An 18175-nucleotide genomic window follows, 5' to 3' on the forward strand; every position below is an offset into this window, starting at 1 on the left:
GCTTAACTATAGGAGGAAGCGGCGTGCGACCACGATTGGAGGGGGCGTGACTACACCGCTTCGCTGAATCCTTATCGGCGCTAGCGTCGCTCGACGCACAACACACATGGCTTCCTGGGGAAGCCGCGCTTGAGTTCTTGGGGCCAAAGGTTGATTAAATAATTACCCCTAATTATGTAATTAGGTGAAATGCAAAAAAAAATAATCTGAGTATCTTCAAGCGACGGCAAACAACATTGCCGTGGTTCTGTCCAGCCACGTGGCATTTACATATTTTTACATCTTGGTGCGTGATAGCTGGGACGCCCCGATATATAGTCTCCTGGTTACGACGTGCGCGTCCCTTTATGCGCGGTGCGAAAAGCCCGTGGCGCGCAGGCTGCAGTAACACGTACGCGGTTCTCTCGCACGTCCGAGACCCCGGTGCGAAGTGAAGTGTTCGGTTATACAGGTTGGTGCATTACATTTCCGGGATACCACGGAGGCGGCCTTTACCGAGAGCTTCGATCGTGCTGTCGTTCGGGCAATTATTTGCACGTCCGCGCAACCCTTTGCGTATGCCCTATCGTGTTGGGCGTTTTGTCGCCGCTGTTTACTTCTGAACCTTTATACTGGCTAGCTCCCTTCATTTAAAGTCTGCGGGAGTCGTATACGTGGGAGCAGAGCCATATAGACGGTTCTGTTATGGAACCGGTTCTAACGCTCTCTCTCTCTCCCCCTCGATCCACTCGTGTAGTGTTTACGTCACCATACAGGGAGTTTCACCGAACACTTTCAGAACTGTCTAAAGGTTGTTTATGGCAGATAGCACAATTCTAGTTCATGAGCTGGTCTACTCGAAAAGGCGTTCATTACTTGCACAAATGATTTAAATGCATAATCGATAAATTAAGAAAAGATCACTAATTAACTTTTAAACTAATTACCTTATGGACCATATTGCGACTTACAAACTATAGCCGTGGAGTTCGCAAGGCGGATCCACTTGGAACGAATTCTCGGGATGACACCAGTTTCGAGATGTTAATTCCCGAACTTTGCGGAGAAATGCGTTGGCGTTCCAGTTACTTTCTTAACAAAACGTCATTTTATTCATTCAAGCACAGAAGTAACTGGAATGCTAATGCATTTCTCCGCAAAGTTAGTGTTTTGCAGTTAGTGCCTTGAAATTGCAGTTTGTCAGTACATCCCTTCAATGCCTGTTTAGAGCTTTGGGATGTTTTCGTCCTTACTGTCCGTGGTATTTCACTGTTCACCGCGAGTGAAGCTAATGTTGGTCTCGTTTTGCCCGTTTAAGGCATAACAAAGCATCTCTTGCAAAGTGCTACGGCAGCGGGAAAAAGAAATGCAGTAGAAAAGCCTTGGTTACGTGTGTAATCTGGGCCGAGAGGAGCGTATATATATATATATATATATATATATATATATATATATATATATATATATATTATTATTATTATTATTATTACGGCGTCATGCCATAACCTCTGCGTCGATATAAGAGGTACATAATTAGTGACTAAGCTTAAACGTCCTAAGGTTACAGATCCATGGGCTATGAGTGACGTCATATAGGGGATGGGCGCTGCGAGTTAAAAAAGTACTTTATAGCGTAGCGTAGATCTGTACCGTAATAAGTATGCGGGAACACCGCCGATGACGGCGGTGCCTCGAGTAGCTGTGATGAAACCAAAATGCGCTAGAAGCGCTCTTGTGTGCGGTATTGCTCCTACCTCGAAAGATAGAAAAGACGCTAAAAGCACGGCAATCATAATTATGCATTTCCAGTCATGTTTACGCTTGCCGACAAAATGGAACACACTCGGTTGTTTACAGGGAGAATTCTGTGCGATTTATCGTTCGGATACGGCGCGGCAAGATGTCGACATGTATACCTGTCGCTGCTCTTCGCGTCTGCACCTTCTCCCATTCGTCAGTGCTGTGATAAAGCTCTGTATAGCTTATATATAGGATGCTTTGGGAATCTCGGCACACGAGCGTTACTTTCAACCCTCCACAAGGTCGAACTCGCGACCTTGTGCTGAGCAGGCGCAGCCGTGGCTTCTGGGTTACCCGTATAGGATCCATCGAGACGTACCCTTATGAAAATGGTTATGCCCTTTATGTTCACTGTATGTTTCCCGCAGTTCACATGAGGAAATGTCCTTTATGTTTCCTCCATGTTGAAATTTGGCCACTGCTTTTATGTTTCCTTCGTGTGTCCTCCCTTTATGTATCCCTTATGTTACCGTACTTTGTTTCCTCCATGTTGAAATTTGGCCACTGCTTTTACGTTTCCTTCATGTGTCCTACCTTTATGCATCCTTTATGTGGCCGCAGTGATGAAATCCTGTATTTTACGTAGACATGCATAGATGAAGAGTTCCGTGTGCACATTTTATTTTTATAAACATTTCCTGAGTTAGAAAGTTTTGCATTGGTTTTCATTGTAAGGTTACTGTTCCCTACATGATGCAGCGCACGGATTGAAACTCTGCTATGGCACAGAAATTCATGCCAATTTGTTCTAAAATTACAAAGTAATTAGACTTCATAGATTATTTCAGTATAACACTTGGAGTGCCATGTGTACGTTCCTCACTGCAGTGCTGCTGTTCTAGTTATGTCTTTGTTACTAATATAAAATGTAACGTTTGGATAGAAAGATCAGGTTGGATCAGTGCTCGCACTTTTCAAAGAAAGTTTTGACTATACTTTGCAAAGGTTTGTCTGAAACTACGAACAGTTTATTCGACTATCTGGATGTTACTGCAATTCGCCACGTCTGCTCACAGCAGACCTCTGGAATGTGGTGCTTGGGACCTGAAAAACAAAACAAAAGCCAATCTTTTTCACTCATTCAAAAATATTCATATAAGCAAGAACAGCCTGGCCTGTATGCACACAGCTAAGAAACGTGGAGCAGTCAAAAACAGCTCATAAAAACATCAGGGCAACACAGAAGCTTTTAACTAATTGTTGTTTGAAACAGACTGAGCTGCCAGTCCACTCAGGTATTAAACTGCTCACAAATTCTTTTAAACATTTCTGCAGCAGCTGCTAAGTAGTACATGACATTTAGGAGTAGGCAACTGGCCAACAAATCTTTGTGCCTGCTTGTACAGATGTCTCGTAGTTATATCTCAAGTGGTTACACTGTTATATGGTAAAATTCAGGCGGGAATAAAACCAGCAGCAAACATCAGACTACCTGGGAAATTATCACCAAAACTCAAATATCTAGTAAATCAAACGAACAATCGATTACGAAGGGTCTAAAATCTAGGCCGCGATTTTGTAGCGATCCCTTTTCCGATGCTACTCCTTTTGCTCATTGATCTGACCGACATTCGGCTATCGTTATTAACTAGAACAGCCAGCCATGGAAGGTGGGTTATAAGAGTGGCAAACATCGAGCGGAAAGCATCGCAAGAAAATCGCATCCCTTATTAGGCAGTGCTACAAGCCACTGTCTTTAACAATCGCAGGCACTGACATCCTGTTCTTCGAATGAAAATATTAATGAAAACGAGCGTCTGATTGACATGCCTCGATTAAAAAGAAATTTCGCTGTTGTTATGTCGGTCTATATTTGCCCTGCAATATAAAAGACAAATACGCGAGCACGTCGAACACAAACAATGCAGACAAGTTCTCGCGAAGCTGGACTTCAAACTGAACACTATCAATAAAGTAATCTTCACAGAAGCTAATATCTGTTCAAGTGTCAAACATCGCAGTCGTGTGCCAACTCGCGATGCCCGTAACACATCGACATGTATTACACACGTAACTTGCGGAAATTCATATCTACGGAAGGATTTCTTGCCGGGAAACTACCGAGAAAACAGTAACTTTCAGCGTTTACGTAAATATTTGCCCATTAAGTCCCAACGATCAGCGGTGGTAGCACATCACTCCATAAAGCAAGTAAGCGGTAAGAAATAATACATTTCACGGAAACTCCCCTCGTGAAACGCTTTGCTAAATGTGCAGAGCAACATGGTCAACATACGCTCAGAACGTGTTCTGTTGTCGTTCCACAAAGCTTACTACATGAACCAGAAGCTGCGAGAATGCGCGCAAGCATCAGACCTGCTTACCTTCAATGTGGTCGGCAAACGGCTCCTTCGTCTCGCAGGCACCACGCGACGACGCTCTTTCCGGCGCGAACACTGTCGAATTGCCGATGAACACCCGCGCACGAAAGCACAACTTTCAAGAAATTCTTCCACGCACCATAATTCGAAGCCACAGTACCAGGTATTCCACGAGCGAACGCGGACAGGCGAGAACAAAGGCAGCTCGGACGGGCGCTGTAGTACACATAAGACACTGGCGTATCACAGGAAACATAAGGCGAACTAATGGCGTTACACGAGTCCAGAGGTTTCTTGATGGTTAATGCACACGGTACGGATCACAGTTTGTTTAGGCACTTCGAAAATATGATTAAATTACCGTGTAACTGCAACGAGCACTCTCACCGCACACCACAACGAGGCCCAGCTAACCGTCACCCGTTACACTGCGGCAGTGCCGCGCTGCGGTTAACAAGTAAATTTAGCCTCCGAGATCTGCATTTCCTTTTAGAGCGTACATGTTGAAAAACCACGGCCTTCGAGATTTAAAAAAATCATAGCTGGAAGGAAGGCTGGTATTTAAACACAAATTATTGAGTTTAAAGTGTCTTGGTGCGCTGCCTTGTTTTTTAAAGTATATACAGAGATTTTAGACGAACTATGCACGAACTTTTGCCGGCGGACACGAGCCAATCAGCGCGCACCATGTGCAGCTCCGTCTGCTTGCAATGGCGCACGGTGTGCGGGCAGCCGCGATAGCTGTGACACCCACCGATCAGAAATTCGGAATCGCCACACATATACACGCTTCTTATGGCCCCCAGTGGCGTGTTTTTGAGAATGTCAGGCCTTATCTTGAATAGGTGGAACCATATTTCCCGTAGCGTAAGGAATAAAGGCAACAAAATGTGGCGATGGCTGGCTTGCAGCGGCAGCGGAACTTCGGCCAACGTGAAGCAGGCGTACTGCTTGCATGCTCGCGTAATCAAATACGGCCATACCCCGCACGCAACTTTCATACTCAGCCAACTCACAATTATAAATTATTCAGTTGTACGCCCAAGCAAGCATTTACGGGATCCGCGCTGCCCTTCTTCTACGCGTGCTAATATCGACACAGCAGTTACTCGTACTTGTGGTCAGCGCGAAAGCGACTAGAACAGCTACTTAAACGGTTGTATAATCATATACGCTCACTAGCAAAGCGGCAGATTGGCCGCGGAGGCGTCCGCCTCTATTGCGGTTCATGTAGCGCAAGCCATCGAACACTGCGCGTCGTGCCACCGCGTCTCCAGCCGCCGCGCAATTGTTATTTGTCGTGAGGGATTATTCGCTGCATGAGGCTTTGATGTACGCATGTAGTGTTGATGGCGCGTGGCGATCAATACGGCCAAGATAGCTAGGGAGGGGGAGGCAGGTGCACCCCCCCATTTTTTTTTACTTTGATACGCCAGTAGTTAAAGTTAATACATCGTTCAGGTAGACGATCTATCTGTAGCATGTGTAAAAAGATAATCACTATATATAAGCGCACTCTATCTTACCTGGATGTGCACTCGAGGGAGTACACAGCCAGGGAACATAGAGTGCCCACACAGGTAACATAGTACTCATATATATATATATATATATATATATATATATATATATATATATATATATAAATTAAGTAGATTATTTCCCAAACTGGAGGCGAAGCGGAGCATCTGAAAGACGCCTGCTATGAGAACCGTCTTAAACACTCAATCAACTATATTTTATAGCCTAGCTGGCGCACAACTTTCATGAAATTCTTGCATATTAGGTTAAATACTGGAGATTTCTACATATGGCTTGCTACTGGAGAATAGCAGGTTGAAAAAGTAAGAAATACTTTATCTATTAAGAGAATGCATGGCATAAATCATTATATACACCATCCTATTTCATGGCATGCTCGATTTTCCGCACAATATAGCCACAATTAGTGCCGGTCGGCATGTCTAGTGCGAGGGGTGCAAGCAGTGCCTTTTCCTTGAATCTGCCAGTGACTAACATACAGTACAGATAGCTCTAACTGTACTATTCGCAAAAGATGCTTACTGCGCACATTCTGTTACCTACGTGTGCACTCAAGTGCACATGTAGGTAACATATAAAGAGTGCATGCACCATATATACATTAATGCTCTATGTTACCTACGTGTACACTGAAGTGCACACCTAGGTAACATCCCGCCGTAAACACAAAGGTCACATACTACAATAATTATAATAAGGGTTGTTTTCTTGGGGCAAAGGAAAGGATAAGTCAAGATTTAGTACTTACAATGACTCTGCAGAGTGTATCAACGGCTGTCACAAAGTACAGATATATCTGCCTGTATTATATGTACAGACAGTTGTTATGTGCACTCTATGTCACCTACATGTGCACTCAAGTGTACACGCAGGTAACACATAGTACACACCCAGTTAACATCCTGCCGTAAACATAAAGGACACATCCTAGAGGCATAATAAAGGTCACTTCCTCGAGGTATACGTTTGGATGAGTAAACATGTGGTACACACAGAGTTGGCGTCCCGGAGGTCACACAAAGGACAAGGAATGATAAAGGTCACATAGGGCACAAGAAGGAAACATAAAGGAAACATAAAGGCAATGACCATTTTCATAGGGGTAACCAATAGAAGTACGCTGCAGCTCGGATGCAGGTTGTTGTAGGCCGCCCCCTTTAATCTGAAGGGTGAAGTTCGCGAAGGTCACAGTGAGCTGCGGCGTATGCAGATAGTGAGTGTCCTTCAGCATCACTTAAAGAGCGCGTTCTCGGGAACGGCAATATCAGCAGCCAAAACACCTCGCACTTGTCGACCTTTTCTCTTTTCTTTTTTTTCCCCCCTCACCACGATGCCGGTTTACGCTCATTTACCCACTCGTCGACGCGCCGGCGCCAGATAGTATTCGGCTGATCGAGTATACCTAACCGAACAGGATGGACATACACGCAATGAGCGAGCCTTGGGAGTAAACAAGGGACTATCTCTGCACACCGCATCGAAGCAGTTTTGGCAGCCGACTGCTACGTGGCCGCGGCGCGCCGGTTCGCTTATCGACGCCTTATTTGCCTCAGTCGAGAGCATTGTTCTCGCCTGAAAGGTTTGAGATTAGTGCTCTCCATATTGGCGGTCGCAGGGTGCGTGCGTTATGTATCGCGTTTGGCCTCTGCTACGCATATATGCTATGCACGGCGCGAGCACTTAGTTTATGCTCCGCCGTCACTTACCTATAAGAAATGTCGTGGGCCGCACAATGTACTTATTCAGTAGCATTGTATGCTTACAGTGAGATCGCATACACAACATATGTGATCATATGAGAGAATATTGTATTCTTTGGCTGTACGGCTAGTGGGGTTTATTAAATTTGCATTGCAGTAAGGCCGTGCAGGCCTCTCAAGCTGGAACGAAGCATTTTCGGAACATCATTGTGTAGACTCCCCTTTAAAGAAGACATAAATTAAAAACGATATTAAGTAGCGTACGTATGGTTTTACATTACATCACCTTTAGTGAAGTTTAAGCGTTAACGAAATTGTGGAACAAGTAGACGAAGTGTGAAGGCGCTGAGCATTTGTTCAGCGAGTGGCGAATGAAACGAGTGCTATCGGGTCGTCGTCACCTACCTCTCTGGCTTGAACGGAGCACTGACGCAGCACATTGGAATGCGCCAGCTGCAGGCTGCGGACAGTTGGAGCGACGTTAGTTTGATGTGCAGCTGCAGTGGATTCGAACGCCACGCGCTCGTCGTACCGTTGCATCGTATCCCGTTAACTGCCAACGAATCACAAAAGCTCCGGTGAATTTGTTCGTCTTCTCGTCGTCGGTCGTGTATCTGGCTCAAGGAAGTATGAAGGCCTGCGCACGTTATAGTACTTGAAAATGTTGTGTTGCCGCTGGTCACTTGCCACCCAAACTAATTAACGGTTGTGTCTGGCAAAAACGTCGGCTTCACCCCGCGTCCGGTAGGAGCAGCACGTGGCGTGACGTTGTGTTGCACTGTCGCCACTTTTCTCCTGTGTCATTGATTACGCTATTCAGGAATGCGGCACACCAATGTAGGGCAGGATTTCACTGGTCACTGGTGTAAAGTGTGTTTCAAAGTTAATTGCTCACCACGATATGCAACGCATAAGAATCGGGGTATATTTGCGCAACCATGTATTTGAAGCCAACCTCCACGAGGTTCGCCTTTCTTTCTTTCCTTCTTTCTTTATACGCAGGGCAACAAAATATGTGGAGACAAAACATACGGTGTTGTAAAGCTAATGCACTGTAGATTCTTCTAAAACATGACGCTCAGATGTGATTTGTTTTTGATTCAAGGATAGTATCGTCGTATCAAAAATTTTTTTAGCATCACAATGGTTGTACCTCTAGGGGCGCAGGCAGAAAGCTTATGCAAAGGCGGTGTTTGCGTAGCGCATGTAAGTAGGAAAGGAAGGACAGAGACTCTTTACTCGTCTCTGTCCTTCGTTTCCTACTTTCGTGCGCTACGCAAACACCGCCGTTATGAACCACGACCAACTCGCCCAAGTCTCTACCCTAATACGCTTATGCGAAGGTTTGACTAGGGGTCTGCGTCCCCTATACAGAAAATTTAGACCTTGCCGATATCATTTTTAATAGGTAAAGCAAACCATACTCGACTCACAAAGCGAAGGTTACGCAATAGTTAGCGATAATGAAATGCAGTGCATATATATACTTAGTGCGTATCATCTATGCGCCAACAAAAAAGTATACAATGGACGGATGGAAAAAGTATTCAGTGAAAGGTTAGCTAGTAACTACCGTAGAAAAATGATTGCAAATACATATAATTACAATAATTAACCTATATTGTGCATGTAGTCCTCAAGCTCGGCCTCTGTTAACGGCTTCCTTTTTTGCTTTTAGACGCGATATGTATACATATGTAAGTAATCACTTTCTTGACTCCACAACTATTGATAAATCCTCCTCCTCCTCCTCTCTCTCTCTCTCGCACACACACGCACGCACACATGCAAGCACACACACACACACACACACACACACACACACACACACACACACACACACACACACACACACACACACACACACACACACACGCACACATACACACACACACACACACACACACACACGCACACGCACACGCACACACGCGCACACGCACACGCACACACGCACACAGAGAGAGAGAGAGAGAGAGAGAGATCAGTGCGACCAGTATAGAACTCTTCTTTTTATTTGTTTCCAGCTTTATCTATTTAATGAACAGTCAGTTATTGCTCGATTTTTGCTCGTTTAGCGATGCAGTTAGACGAAGCGAACTTTCAGGTTTCGTTCGTCCGACTGCATCAGACCGCAGAGAGAGCTGCAGCATCTGTCTTGGACTGATCGCTGGACTTGCGCGCGCGTATGTGCGCAGGTGTGTGTGACAAAACTTCATGAAACTGTTGGGGGCGTGGGCTTACGGAGTCGCCATCTGTCGGAAACGTTTCCCTTGCGTAGTTTCAGGGATCGCGCGGCGCGCTCCTCTTAGGTCTGGCTGTCGGCGCTCAATAAAAACACAACGCGGGAGCCCTCCTGAACATTTCTGTGAGTACTTTCAAAACGACGGGAAGTTTTCTACCGTCAAGATAATAATCTTCGACAAACAGAAAGCACAGAATAGTTTACAGACGCTATACCTTTTTACCGAATATAATGTATACGTACAGTGAACGCCACTCTGCGCGCTCGCCGCGATGGAGTCTCCCGAACCGGCTTCTTGCGTGAAAGGTTGCGTCGCACTGTATGTTTATCGGTCTTCTTAGCGTGCAATTTCCCGCTGCCTCTTTTTCGTAATACAGTGCATTAATTCGTAACATAAACATGACCATATATGCCATGCCTTTTTTTTTTTAATGTCCTTCTTACCGCTCCCTTTCCATTGCAGTGAACTTGCCGGTGTCTAGCATGAACAGTTTCATAAACCAAACCGTCATGACATTAGCCGGGCAGCGGGCGAGCGCCTCAGTACGCCTTCTCTGCTACTCGCCGAACGTCGCAGTCCCGACGCCGTAGCAGAAATCTTCCTCGCGACTGTACTTGCTGCATACCCGAGTTGTAGCCGATGGCTGTTTGCCGGTTCCAAGTTCCACGCTTCTTGTCCTGTGGCTACGTGTGCATAACGCTGACACCGGGCTCCGCTGCGTACGTCCGGCACTGCGGCACCGAGCAGTAGCCTACCATGCTGCACGTCTCCAAAGGCAGCCACTACCTATTAGAGTGCTTTCAAATGTTGTCAAGCAGACACCAAAGGCGGGAAAGCCACACCACTTAATCAGAACCACAGCGCAAGTGGGACTTTAAACTTTCGCTTTCAGCTCGCTTCGGCGATTCCGAAGCAGCCGACGCGGCCGCTGTGTTCACGTAATCCCTCATGCCACGTCACGCCGACAGTGGCGCCAGATTTTCCAGTGGTGGAGCTCGCCCCTAATGGAGGCTAGCTAACCCGATTTCCGTTTTCTAATCATGCCGGAAATGTTCTCGGTAAGATCGTTTATACCCTGGAAGGAATGTCCACTTGAGCACGAGTGCTCGTTGCTCTAAAACGCCATTGCATTGCTCCGAGAAACATTTCCCGCAGGTGCCATAAGAACCGCACGCTTTCAGCTGTGACGTCATCTTCACGTATAGACAAGCAGCCAACGCTTGGCGCGTTCATCTTTTTTTGTAAAGTAAGGGATCGTCAACCAAGCTAGACGACGGCGCGTCACGTGACGCTGCCACGGCAGTCTATCGCATTCTGAACGCACCGGTCGTCTTGGTTCATACGCGGCCCAACACTGCGTCACGCGTGTGCATCGGAATGCACAGAACTGTTTTTCAGTCGTGCGCCACGTGCGATCCCTGCCTTACGATGCCTGTCGTTGGGCATAGGTAACCCCGACGGGTCAGTCCCTGCCCTTACTTTTATATTCGTCTTCTTTCTCTCTCCTCCTCTTTCCTCTCTTTTAATCTCGCCGTGAAATCTCTCGCATTCGAGTCGCGCCGTACGCTCGCGTGCGTGGTCGCTTTTGTGTGTCCGACGAATCGTGCGCGCCCGCGGTGGTTCTGCGTTTGCCGTTGTTGTCGCTTGTCGACCGAGTTCGACGGGAGGAGGAAGCTTTCTCGTCGGCATCCACGCCGTGTGCACCAACGTATGTGCTTGTGTGTGTCGCCGTTCGGAGCTGCGTTCGTGCTGGCGCTGAGCGCTAGCGGACGCCCCGCATGTCACGGCGGCCAGCCATGGCGGCCCCGCCGCCGTCGACGAGGCCTCCGCGCAGCCTGTGGCGCGCCGCCACTCGCCGACTCCTCGTGGTTCTCGCCGCCTCCTGGCACCGATCGCGGTCGACGCTCAGGTCGATCCGCCGAGCTAACAGGTAACTGGCGGCCACGTCGAGCGCGCATTGATTCCCGTATAGTTGTATAGCTCGTTTTGGACTTATCCTGTTCTGCAACCAGCGTTTGCAAAAGAAAAGAATGGTAGTATGCTGTGGTTTTCTCTTCTGTCTTTCCTCATAGAAATACGTGCAGCGCAGATGCACACTTCAAGAGCGTGAGGCGATTAAAACTTCCTTGCCCTGCCAACAATACTGTTTTCATCCGCTATATATAGGGTATTATGTTTGTGAAAGTACGCCCAGAGCGCTCACGGCGTCCCATCGTAGCCCGCGTCGTTTGGCAGGCTGAAACTAGCCACACTATGTAGCCACACCAACTTTTGTGTCTTCATATACTCTGAGGCGTGGCTTAAAAAGACGACGTAGCCGCCTACATCTTGAAGTACTGCAATGCATGCCTGACGAGACGAAGTGAAAATCTACGCCTTGCGTCTTATCTGCAGCAACGTATGAAAGCGGTTAATGGATCACCCCCCTAAGTGTCCAAGCCGTGTCATGACGTCACGTGCAGGCTATAGAGTATCGGCGCAAGCCAAAGGCGTGTATTTCCGTATGCCCTTATTATACGCGCAGAAATAACCTCAACGAGAAGCGTTTTACGCGCAGTACGCGTGCATGCACAAGCTTGCCGTTGCGTGTTACCTCCCGTATATATAGTGCGTCTTCCCCGCTCTTTCGTCGCTCGTCTTCACGGGTGTCGCTTGCGCCTTATTCAAGCACTGCTTGTACGAATTATGCGCAAGCTATAGACCACAGTTCATCGCTTCTTGTATATGCAATGAAAGCGTTGTGCGGCTTATGTGTATACAGCTAACCGACTGTGTGGCTCTTCACACACCGCTGTTTCGCTCCTGGGGGTGTGTTCTGTAAGAGTCCACCTAGTGGACTGTCCATTTCGGCCGCTGCTGGTTGGATGCGGCTGTACGAGAGGGGAGGAGAGGAGCGGCCCTAGCCAATCAGCGGCAGCCGAAACGGACAGCTCACTCGCTGGACTCTTATAGGATACCCCCCGAGCTTCGCTTATTTCCCACCCGACAATGCTTTTTTATATACGGATGCCTCACTCCGCGCATATGCGTGGGAGTGGTTTAGATCCGTCCAATAAACCCGCGGTTCCCGTCGGCTATGTGCAGTCGCAGCTGGTGCCGTTATTACGGGTTTTCGTAGTTCTATATTTAGCTGCTTATATGACTGACGCATTGTTTAGGCGATGCGCTTTGAATGCTGTTTGAAATTTGCACGACCAGTACCAATTGGTCGAGGAAGTCTGAATAGTGGCAAGAGAGGACAGTCATGTGGATCGAACACAAAGCTGCACATTATAGTTTGCGAGCGCGATTCGACAGGTGTCACTGCGCCCTCGGGGACGCGTGTAGCTCATTCTTCTTTTAATGAATATACCTTAAAATACCTCCCTGGCATTAGTCATAAGTTGCCTGTGTAATTATAGCTGACGTGTGCGACGTTGCTGGAGTCTAATTTGAACGGCAATCTGTGCCGCTTAGCATGCGCTCGCGTCGGGTCGCCATACATCACTGCGGACGTTCCGCTGCGCCTCGGCGGCGAATCGCAGTTGTATCTTGCTCGAAGAAAGAAAAGTGAAGCGGTAAGCTCGCGAATTTCGGGGCAACTTCAATATGCTCACGCCCCGAAAACATTCGTGTGCTTTTTTTTTCGCTGGCAGGATGAAAAATGAACCGCGCGGGCGCCGCGGACTGTTGAAGAAACGAGCGTTTCATCGATCGCTGTGCGCGCGTTTCCATATCGCACTGCTGTGCAGACGTTGTGTGCGTGTTGCCCTACTGCTCCTGAGCATTCTGTTTGCGTTCGGCTGTCAGCCCCCTCCCAGCCTGGCTCGCCCGTTGTTCTCACAAAAAGAAAAAAAAAAGAGAAACTGTATTGAGTCTGCGCTGACGCTGCATCGACGCGTGTTCCCAATGCACGATTGAGGCGCAGGTGGCGGAACATCGTGACGCCTGTCGGCGTTTGCGGAAATTTGCAATTCGTCGTTTTTTTTTTTTTTTTAGCGCCACGTGCGATCTAGGAAAAAGGCAGGCAAGAAGAACTGCAACGGCGGTCGATATTACCTTGCGTTTCCGCGTTCGCTTGTTGCAGGCGCTCTTTCGAAAGAGCGCTTAAACACGTAATCGAGCGTTATACTGGAGCGAAACGTCACGAACGGTGCGCATATACTACGCACGTGCGTGCCTCGTGGTTTATATAGATAGGTGGCGCTCTACCGGCATCTGCGAGACAGACAAACATGCACGCGTGTAGTTTTGCTTGCGCGGCGTGTGCATAACTTGGGTTTGTAATATATGCGCGCGCTTGGCGCATAACTATCAACTTCCTGTCGTAGTTTATTACTTGCAGACGCAAGCTGCAGGCCAGGCGCTGTCGCATTTTACCTTTGAAAAACTGAAGTGTTGTTCGCCTGTGCTGGCGTGTGATGTCGTATACTTGATGCACTAAATGTTCTTCTATATAGTTTCCGTTTGCCGGGTATATAAAATGTTCTTGCTTCTATTTGCGCTGCGTGCGTGTGCGGGGCAACTCTGAAGCGCAAGTTCGGTGCAAGCCCGTTGTACTCGGTTGTGTACGCATTTTTTTGTTGTTGTTCGTTTCACTTGCTGCTGCGTGCCTCCATTGAATATGTATTAGGTTGCACCGTATACATTGCGTTGCGTGTTTGGCCGCGTCGCATCAGATCCACAGAAGCTTCAGAAGTGTGTGGTCGCGCTTGCCCATTTCTTTACCGGCGTTTCACGGTATCATATGCCATTCCCTTCTATTTTAATTCCTCGTTATTCTTTTAGTTGACTGCGCTTGAGGGCTGCCACTGAAGAATTGTTTGGTTAAGGGTGCCGAACGTGCCAAGCTTTTTCTCGTCCACACGGCCCGTTAGTTGTCACTTTGCTGGGGGCTCCCGAATTCGCCGAGTTTTTAAATTTGTCGGCGCGCGTACAACAGTTGGCCGTGTGATCGAGTTCCGTGTACATTTATGGACCGGTTTTTCAATGAGTTATTTCTGTTTGCTGGTTTCCGCCGAAATGAGGCCCCGAATGGTTTCATATAGAAGCGTAGGCAGCACTTCAAACGGACTTTAACTCTTTTACATAATACATGTTTCTCACCAGCGAGATCGGTGTGACCCACCCAATGCGTACGGCGAAACGGCTAATTAGTGCATGCATGCCCGTTACCCTATTCGCTCACTCTAAAGGGCGCGCATGCTTCCTTCACTCCTTTGTAACCACACGCGAGCCCACGGTGTTTATAAGCGAATGCTTAAGACTGAATACAGTGCGGTTGTATATAGTTCTTCACTCCACCTTACTGCGTCAGCAACGTTGCGCGTGCTTCTTTGAATAAGCACAGCACAGTGTATGAATGCAAACACACACACTCCTAACGGCACACGTCATGGAGTGCTGTCGTTGAGGTGGGACGACCATCGACCACAGTGCTCCGCGCGCACATGTAATGCTCGCGCTTTACGCGTTACATCCCAGTATTCGCCCCCCTTTGTGCTGCGTGTGTATATGTGTAGAGCATTTTAGTTCATCTTTAGGTGTGCACCGCCGTTGCGATAGCACTCGGTGGTGGTAATATAGGTACGCGTGTGGCGTTGGAGTGCGGCGGTCAACCTGTTCATGCCACTCCAAGCAACAGTGTACAGACACGGATGGCGGTTCTCTCTAGCCACGGCCGAACACCTTGGGCGGCACGATCGGGAACATTCTGTGCTAAAAGCCGGAAAGCTCAAGCCAGAATGAAAAAGGAAGGGCAGATTAAATCTGCGGAAAAAATATTAACTACACTTCAAAGCAATTTATATAACGCACTTCGTCGGAGCGCCATATTGAACACATTGTATAGTGTCCAACGGCCATGCGTCGCACGCCGGCGCGTCCGCTACGTATACAGGCGTTCCGTATAACGGATCGGCGTGCAAATGTTGCGCGTGTTCGTTTTGCTTATTCGTGCCGCGGGCGAATCTGCCGGGACAAACTATCGGACGCACCCAATGTTCGCGCGTGGGCGAGTTCTTTATAACCTCTTGCTATATAATATCCGCGCCGCGCGTTGCTTTTGGCCACCTTTTGGCGCCTCGCGTGGGTACGTGTGCATTCGCAGGCTTTAAGAGAGCGTGATATACTCGCAGACAGCTTTCTGTGGCTATGAAGGGGAAGCTACGGGGGCGGAGGTTCCGCACACGGTGTTACCGCGCCAAGTAGTCCGCCAGCGTTTCACAGCGCTTTCGGTTGCTCGGAACAGACGCTGAATCGAAGCAGCTTCCACGTGCGACGGTTTCGCGTTTCCCCAGACGCGGAAGGGAAAAGCCGCAAGTAAACCTTTGTGCTCAGCGGTGTGTTCTAATTTCACTGTTGCTAGTAACGCGCTTATGTTTTCTCTTCCGCAGCCTAAACTAACGTGGATTAAAGCGCGGCACTCTATTTTCAGAAGCGCTCACACTTGTGCGCGCTTTGCCTCCGTAACTTTCCCTCCATAGCCACAGAAAGTTGTCGGCGGGTGTAGCAATTACCTCGGACCATTAAGCACTCGCTCGGAGTCTGCACTCGGCAAGCACGGAGCGCGACTGTTGTGTCGGCGCTCTCGTGTGCATGTGGTGGACCGTCTGTGTGCCCTCGCTTGGCTGTGCATGGGCGCGTGTGTGGAGTGTGTACGCTTGCGTGTTCTCGCGTAACTGTAATACGCCAGCCCTTCATTCCGATCTTTTCTTTTCCCCCTCTTTCTTCCATTTGTCGCAACGTCCCCTTTTTGTCGTCTGTCGCCACTTCATCCACCCTCGGCCCTGCAGGAGTCTTGCGTAACGCGTACTGCGTGAATGTTTTCCGTCAGGATAGATTCGCGCTGCAACGGCTTTGCGGCTTAACCGCGCGTGCACGGAAGGAAAATGAGTTCAGAGCAGCCACTTTAGCTGACGCCCTGCATGTCAGCGAGAACTTGTGTGGCCGTTGGGCATGTTTCACTCAGTGTCCCGATCGTTTCAGTTTTGCTGCTCAGGTGTAAGGGGGGGTACGACTTTGTACGTGAACGACTGCTCTTTGGACGCGTAGGAGTGCGAAATCATGAATTTGTTCAGCGGCGTTGCTGTGTACGTGATCACTGTGTTGCCCTTGCTGAACCGCTTGAGGAGCCTTTTTTTTTTTTTTTTCGTACGTCTGGTTGTGTCTGCTATATAGTGCAAGCTCTTCGAGCGTGAGTGAAGTTGGAAAGAGTGATCTGTTTGACACTCCCGTTGCTGGAAAAAGTATCCGCTGGAGAAGTGGCTAAATGTCTTCGTTTTCAACGGAGCAAGGGCTTGCCATCATGGATAGCTCAGAACCTCTATGACGCTCAGTTTTACGGGCCCATCGTCATCGAAACCGTGGTATTGAGAAAAGCGACTTTATTTGTGCTGTCTGGTCGAATCGATAACCTTGAGCCATTTAGCTTCAGGCATATATAAATGACTTGATGAATATCCTTGAACGGGACGTCGTCGTCAATACGTGCTTTAACAAATTCACATTGCAGCGGTCTGTAATAAGTATTCGGTCCAAGCTACTTGGCGATGAACTTTCAAAACGGCTGACTCGTGATTCCGACGGCAGGTCAGTGCCAGGCGTTTCCAAATTTGCGGCCGTCCCGGGCTCTGATCATCCGATACTCCACGAAAATTATAACATGTGCGCGCTCGGTGACGGCTGAAAAATACGCCAGACGATGTTATATGGCGCGTATAGGCAGCGGCTCGATTAGTGCGTCTCACGTGGCGATATGAAAAGTCCATAGACATCACTTATCGTCTTAAGACCTGAAGATACAGCTCACGTACATAATCGCTTTTCATGTCGGTTCTTGTAACCAGCTGGTATGCTACGGAACGTGTAAAAAACATTTTCTTTATAAATACCATGGTTAGATGCTTGTAGTCAACATCTCCACGTATACGCGGAGAAAGCGACCATCTCGCGTTTCTTGTCGTACGTAGAAACCGCAGACTTTTGATGTTTTAGAAAGGACTTGGCGGTTACTTTTCTTTATCGGCGGCGTTACAGCGGCCTATGTCAGAGTGTCAATTTTCACGAAGACTGACGGCAAGAATGATTGAACCACTTCTATTCAGTCCCGCATGCATTCGACCTTGTGTGAAGATGTTAATATCGCTTTCAATGTAATCTTGAAAAAGGGTTGAAGGCAGTGGGCAACAGTGGCACCTAATTGGGATACACTCGGTTACCGAGGAGGCTATCTTGCTGAGAGTTGAAGTTGTTCCACTTGACACCTGCTACATGGGGCTGCATGATACACGTGCACTCTTGAAAGAGCACACCGTGCTGCAGCCAACCGCGGACAGATCGCACAGCGCCTGTTCCCTCTGAAGAGCTTCTCGGACCCTTCGTCCAGGGGCGTATGGTCTACCGAACCTTATTGCTCAGCACACGCTCCCAGAAATGCGTGCCCATTTCGTGCGCAACGCTCCCGAAATCATCCGCCCGTTCGACCTATGACTCAGCTTACGTGCGTCATGTTTCCCTTGGTATAGAGCTATCGCTTTCCTTCGGAGGGGTAGGGGGGGGGGGGGCGAGAGATAACGAAGCTGTGTGACTCACTGAGGAACTAACGTGG

At 48.2% G+C, this 18175-nt stretch overlaps 1 protein-coding gene across 6 annotated transcripts in view; it reads left to right on the forward strand.

Moving 5' to 3' along the window:
• mtd (TLD domain-containing protein mustard) overlaps positions 1 to 18175 on the forward strand; it is a 171781-nt gene that overhangs the window by 97137 nt on the left and 56469 nt on the right. Inside the window, exon 1 of one of the 6 annotated variants that reach the window (XM_075689907.1) lies at positions 11154 to 11518. The exons of 4 other annotated variants lie outside the window; for them this stretch is intronic. In XM_075689907.1, coding sequence (XP_075546022.1) covers positions 11367 to 11518 — 152 coding nt within the window. In that variant the 5' untranslated portion in view covers positions 11154 to 11366. Of the gene's footprint in view, positions 1 to 11153; positions 11519 to 18175 lie in introns of those variants that run through there. One more of the 6 variants, XM_075689908.1, reaches the window with a different exon arrangement.

This window comes from Dermacentor variabilis, chromosome 4, assembly GCF_050947875.1.
Source record: "Dermacentor variabilis isolate Ectoservices chromosome 4, ASM5094787v1, whole genome shotgun sequence".
Taxonomy (NCBI): domain Eukaryota; kingdom Metazoa; phylum Arthropoda; class Arachnida; order Ixodida; family Ixodidae; genus Dermacentor; species Dermacentor variabilis.